Source organism: Acanthisitta chloris, unplaced genomic scaffold (assembly GCF_000695815.1).
Source record: "Acanthisitta chloris isolate BGI_N310 unplaced genomic scaffold, ASM69581v1 scaffold20582, whole genome shotgun sequence".
In the NCBI taxonomy this organism is placed as follows: Eukaryota; Metazoa; Chordata; class Aves; order Passeriformes; family Acanthisittidae; genus Acanthisitta; species Acanthisitta chloris.
Genome location: NW_008659060.1, coordinates 1 through 6,102, shown reverse-complemented (window position 1 = coordinate 6,102; position 6,102 = coordinate 1). Strand labels below are relative to the sequence as shown.

General features: G+C 55.3%; 1 protein-coding gene across 1 annotated transcript; it reads left to right on the top strand.

Annotated features, from left to right (window-relative positions):
* The first annotated feature begins 1,070 nt into the window (after positions 1-1,070).
* On the top strand, positions 1,071-4,338 carry SERINC2 (serine incorporator 2). The gene is made up of 9 exons (XM_009069265.1): positions 1,071-1,247; positions 2,005-2,192; positions 2,308-2,387; positions 2,510-2,647; positions 2,769-2,938; positions 3,027-3,117; positions 3,227-3,362; positions 3,599-3,805; positions 4,200-4,338. The coding sequence occupies exons 1-9, from the start codon at positions 1,071-1,073 to the stop codon at positions 4,336-4,338; spliced, it is 1,326 nt and encodes a 441-aa protein (XP_009067513.1).
* The last annotated feature ends 1,764 nt before the right edge of the window (positions 4,339-6,102 follow it).

The following is a 6,102-nucleotide window of genomic DNA, read 5'->3' as shown; positions in this document are numbered from 1 at the left end:
TTAATGAGGAAGTTGATAGCGAAACTGGAGAGATTAATCATTGATCTGCAGTGGCTGAAAACCAACCCTTCCTCATTAACCCACCACTCTCCTGCTGCAGCCACTTCCCTGGTAGCTTTTTCCATCCTGCTCTTTGGCCCTTGGCCATATTCACACCTAGGGACGTCTCTGAAAGCCTTTGAAAGGAGAATCAGAGTGTGTCCAGCACTGGGAGAGGCTTTTCCTTGCTCTTAACCCATTTGCTTTCTAAAGGAAAAGGCTGAAATCAAGAGGTGTTCAGGCAGCAGGTTGGGTCAGTGTGTGGCATAGAGAGTTCTTTTGCTTCCTGCTTAGAGGGTGTACCCTAAATGAGCAAAAAAAAAAGGCTCCTGGTGACGTAGGACTTGTATTACTGCTGCATGGAGAAGGTCAATAGGACAGAGTTGCTGCACCCTGTTACCTCAGCTGCTCAAGAGACTGTGAAACCTGAAATATAGCCATGGAGTTTGGCTGTGTGAGTCACCCTTGACCATCTAAGGAACCTGAGTGTGCAGGATGAGTGTGTTCCCAGAGCTGAGTGCACCTGGCAGTGCTGCCCATGCTGGATTTGGGAAGCCAGGACCCACTGTGGGTGCTGTGCCTTGGTTTCCCCACCTGTAAAGTGACCTTTGGGGAGAGGAAGGATGGCAGAAGGAGTTGGTCTCTCTGTGGTGCTGATATCAGTGGTTTCCCCATCCTTAGGCTGAAAGGGAAGCCTGAAACTATTCTGCAAACATTCTTTGGGCACAGAAAGGAAACTCCTGTGGGACAAAGCTTTGGTTTGACTGGAGCAAAGAAGATGAGGGTACCTCCAGGACTCTTGGTGCCATTTCCACATTGGCTGGTTGTTGCAGTGAGCCTGTTCCTGTGGCTCTTTTGGTTCCCAACAACTTTTTGGGAAGGATTTGTGGCCATTACCATGATATCTCATGGGCTGGTGAGAAGATCTAAGTAGATCTCCTGGCCTAGCCATGTGGATTTCTGGGAAAATCTCCTTATCAATTGAGCTGGGCACATATTTTGGAGCCAATTCCACTCCCTCTGACATGTGGATGCTCTCTTTGCAGGTGTCCTGTCTCTGTGGCTCTGCTCCATGCCTGCTCTGTGGCTGCTGCCCCTCGGCCAAGAACTCCACCATTTCTCGCCTCCTCTTCACCTTCTTCCTCTTCCTTGGCACCCTTGTGTCCATCATTATGATAATCCCTGGTGTGGAGAAGGAGCTGCACAAGGTAAATAACACCCAGAGGTCGCTGGGAAGAAGTTCAGCTCATGGTGGGTATGTGAGGCTGAATCAGAAAGTGAATTTTTGGGGCATGATGTTGCTCCTGTCCCTTTTTTTTTCTGGGCATCTCCCTGGATGAAGGTGTTATTAGCCCTGGTTTTCCACGGAGGGGAAAATACAGTGGGATAATTTCGTGGACTATCTAGTTTTCCCAGAAGTGTTTCTTGCATCCTGATTTTGGGGTTCAACTGATGACTTGCAAGTCACAGAGATGTTTCTTAAGATGGAGGGAGTGGAGGTCTGAGAGCTGAACTGCTGTGAAGGCTTGGCTGAACCTGTGGGAAAAGCTGGTTTCATCCCAGGTTCCCACTGACCTGCAGGATGACAACCCCACCACTGTCCCCAAGCAAGTGGCATTGGAACAGTCATGGACTGGTCCATCTTTGGTGGCCCCAGGGCTCACAGTGGGTGTGGAACCACTGAATCACAGAATGGTTTGGGTTGGAAGGGACCTTAAAGCTCATCCAGTTCCACCCCTTGCCATGGGCAGGGACACCTTCCACTAGCTCAGGTTGCTCCAAGCCACATCCAACCTGACCTGGAACACTCCCAGGGATGGAGCAGCCACAGCTTCTCTGGGCATCCTGAGGGCTTCAGAATCCAAGAGCTGATCTTGAATACAATCAGATCTTCAACCCAGACCTTCCCACCACCTTCACTCACCAGTAGGATGTGCCAAGCTCACCCTTCCCTTGCTGTTGCAGCTCCCTGGCTTCTGTGAAGGCAGTGGCTCAGTGCTGGGAGTCCAAAGCCACGTGGACTGTGGCAGCTTCCTGGGCCACAAGGCTGTGTACCGCATGGGCTTCGCCTTGGCTGCTTTCTTCTTCCTCTTCGCGGTGCTCATGGTGTGCGTGCGCAGCAGCAAGGACCCTCGAGCTGCTGTGCAGAATGGGTGAGTGCTCCTCCCTGCCAGGGGGGATGGTGTGGGAAAGGGCTGGACCCCCCCATTCCTATCCCTCTGGTGGGTTCCCATGTGCAGCTTGTACCTTCTCTCTCTACTCCCACAGCTTCTGGTTCTTCAAGTTCCTGGCCCTGGTGGGGATCACAGTGGGAGCTTTCTACATCCCTGATGGTGCCTTCACCTCGGGTGAGGAGCTGCTCTGCACCTCTGCACAGGGTTGAACTTGGGGCTGGGCTTTAATCCCTGCTGCCCTATGCCCCCAAGTCTTGCTTTCCTTGTTCTTAATTGTTTCTTCTCCTTCTCTCAAGTCTGGTTTTACTTTGGTGTGGTTGGCTCCTTCCTCTTCATCCTCATCCAGCTCATCCTCCTCATCGACTTTGCCCACTCCTGGAGCCAAGTGTGGCTGCACAACGCGGGCGAGGGCAACGCCAAGGGCTGGTATGCAGGTTTGTACAGTGCCACCACAGAGGGTTTTGGAGAGAAGCTCATCCCAGGACTGGGTGATGTTGACCTAGCAGGGACTGGGGGCTCTGCTCCAGCCTTTCTCCTTTGTGTTTCCTCCCCCAGCCCTCTGCACTGTCACCTTCATCTTCTATGCTGCCTCCGTAGCGGCCGTAGCGCTGCTCTATGTCTACTACACCAAGCCTGGGGCTTGCACGGAGGGTAAGGCTCTCATCAGCATCAACCTCATCCTCTGCTTCATCGTCTCTGTTGTGTCCATCCTGCCCAAGATCCAGGTGAGGCAGTGGGAGGCACCAAGGAGGACAGTGGCCATGTCACTGCAGGGTACAGGAGCACCCTGAGCACACACTGTTGTGTTTGCAGGAGGCTCAGCCACACTCAGGGCTGCTGCAGGCATCACTCATCACCCTCTACACCATCTACGTCACCTGGTCTGCCCTGGCCAACGTGCCAAGTAAGCCTTGGGTTCAGAAGGGGGTTAGATGGGGCAGGACCACACACTGGGGTGAGTGCTTTGTCCTTCTGGATCCCTGGAGTCTAAACCTGCTGTGTGTCCCCCCCAGTCCAGAGCTGTAACCCCACACTGCTGGTGAGGAACAACACTGGCTCAGCCACAGCCACCCAACCACTGACAACCTGGTGGGATGCCCCGAGCATCGTGGGGCTGGTCATCTTCATCCTCTGCACCCTCTTCATCAGGTGAGATCTGGGGCTGGCCTGGAGCAGAGAGCCACTGGGAGAGGCTCTCTGGAGGGGAGGTCACACCTTGGTCCAGGGTTTTTTGTCACTAAGTGCTTCTTGCAAAGCCATCCCTGTCCCCAGGGGCACAGGGCATCACGTTCCCCATTGACTGCTTCGCCCAAACTTCCCAGGGGATGTCTCCAAGGACAAGTCCTTGCCACAGAGGACTTGAGCCCTCTTCTCTGTGCCCACAGCCTTCGCTCCTCAGACCACCCTCAGGTGAACAAGCTGATGCTGACAGAGGAGAGCACCGAGGCTGGGGCAGAGGCTGCGGTGGAGAGCGGAGTGCACCGCGCCTACGACAACGAGCAGGATGGTGTCTGCTACAACTACACCTTCTTCCACATCTGCCTCCTCCTCGCCTCTCTCTACATCATGATGACCCTCACCAACTGGTACAGGTGGGCAGAGCTCCTGTGGGCACTCAGGGATGTCCCTGTTCCTCTGTGTTGCCTTGTCATGAGGTTCTCCCTGCTCTAGCACTGGTTGCTGAGATCTATCTGTGTGTGAGGCCACTGAATGTGCCTCCTAGTCAGGGTTCATTAGTTTTTTTGGTGGCACAGGGTTGTGTCTGGGCTTGGCAGCATCCTCTGCTGCAGCCTGGGATGTCTTGGGCTGCGAGGGAGCACAGCCCCTGGGGTCACATCCCTTGGGTGGCTGCAGCCCCTGTGTCCCTTGCCTGACACCCATGGCTGGGTGCTCACAGCTCCCATCCCTCCCAGCGTGGCTGCTGTGCCCAGGGCATGTGGCAGGATGCCACAGTGATGAGTCCCACCTGCCTGTTTGCTGTTTCAGGCCAGATGAGAGCTTGCAGGTGTTGAAGAGCCCCTGGACTGCTGTGTGGGTGAAGATCTGCTCCAGCTGGGCTGGGCTCCTGCTCTACCTCTGGACATTGGTGGCTCCACTGGTGTTGCCAGACCGGGACTTCAGCTAAGGTGGCTCTGAGCATCCTGCTGCCAGGTTGGAGCCGTTGTGGCCCTGTCCCTCGAGGCCAGGGACAGCCTCAGCTCTGCCCTAGCCTCAGTTCTGCATGTGGGAGCTGCTGTGCTGGGATGTGCCTTCTTGCATGTCTTTTGTTTTAACTTGAAAGGGATGAAGTGCCAAGCAGAGAAAATCAAGGGCTGAGGAAGACCTGAGGGTGTTTTTAAAGCTCTCTCCGTTTCCACATTTGTCTAGTGCCTTTGGTGGTGCCTCCAAATCCTGTTCTTCCAGCAGAGTTCTCTGCCTTGCCTTGGGAGGGTTTGGTTCTCACCAGCTGCTGCTGTTTTCCCTTGGTGCCCCTGGACTGTGGTGCCTTTTGTGGGGCTCTGGGGCCTGGCTGTGTGGCAGGATTCGGCACAGGACCAGTGTTGTGGCCCCAAACAGCCTGGAGGAACACATCTCTGGGGCTTGGAGCTGGAGGCAGATGCCCCACTGCATCCCCCAACCTTGGTGGTGGCCCCAGCTCCTTGGGGGCTCTCCTGCCTGGCTGTCCCCAGGGGAGAACAAGTCAGGTTGGACTTCCCACAGGCTGTGCTGGCCTGGCCCCAGCACCTTGTTAATAAAGTCTTGTTTGGAATAAACCTGGTGGACTTGTCCTTGGATCTTTCTGGTGTGGTGTGCACAGAGACAGAAGAAGAGTGATGCACTACACAGACCTAACACCGGGGTGAGGGCACAGTTGGCTGCCCTGGGGTGCAGGCAGGGGTGGCATCACTGTACAGCAGCTTGGAGCCCTGGACCCTGTGGTCAGCTGGTGGCATCCCAAGAGCCACTGATCATAGAATCATAGAATGTTCAGGGATTGGAATGGATCTTACAGATCATCCAGCGCCAACCTCCTGCCCTGGGCAGGGACACCTCCCACCAGAGCAGGTTGCTCAAGGCTTTAGCCAACCTGGCTGTGAACACTGCCAGGGTTGGGGCAGCCACAGCCTCCCTGGGCAACCTGGGCCAGTGTCTCACCCCCCTCACAGGAAAAAGCTTTGTTTTCTAATATCTAACCTAAACTTCCCTTCCTTCAGTTTGAACCCATTTATTTCCCCTTGTCCAGTCACTGCAGCTCCTAACAGAGTCCCTCTCTAGCTCCTTGTAGACCCTTCAGATAGTGAAAAATTTTTCTGAGGTCTCCACTCAGTCTTCTCCATTCTGAACAGCCTCAACTTCCTCAGCCTGTCCTCATAGGGAAGATGCTCCAGTCCTCTGAGCAACTTCGTGGCCTCCTCTGGATTTGCTCCAACAGTTCCATGTCCTTCTTATGTTGAGGACACCAGAACTGTGTGCAGTGTTCCAGGTGGGTCTCACCAGAGCAGAGTAGAGGGGAAGAATCACCTCCCTTGATCTGCTGCCCACACTCCTGTGGATGCAGCCCAGGATTCCATTGGTTTTCTGGGCTGAGCTCACACTGCAGCTCATGGTGCTGGAGGAGAACACGTTGCAGGTAGGGCAGGTGGTGGTGGTAAGCAAAGAGGTGCACAGGGCACGGGGTGCACACAGCACTGGGGTCCATGAGGATGGGGAACACCCTTGTCGGGGTGCACAGAGCTCGTCCAGGGGTGTGTGCCATGCAGTGTGTCCCAGCCAGGTGTGTGCTGACCCTGGCAGGGTCGGGCAGTGCCCATCGCCCCCCACGGGCACTGCAGCCCATCCCGGCCCGGCCGCCATGGGCCGTATGGCCACCAGGTGGCGCTGAGAGCACATCCACCGGCACCAGCAGCAG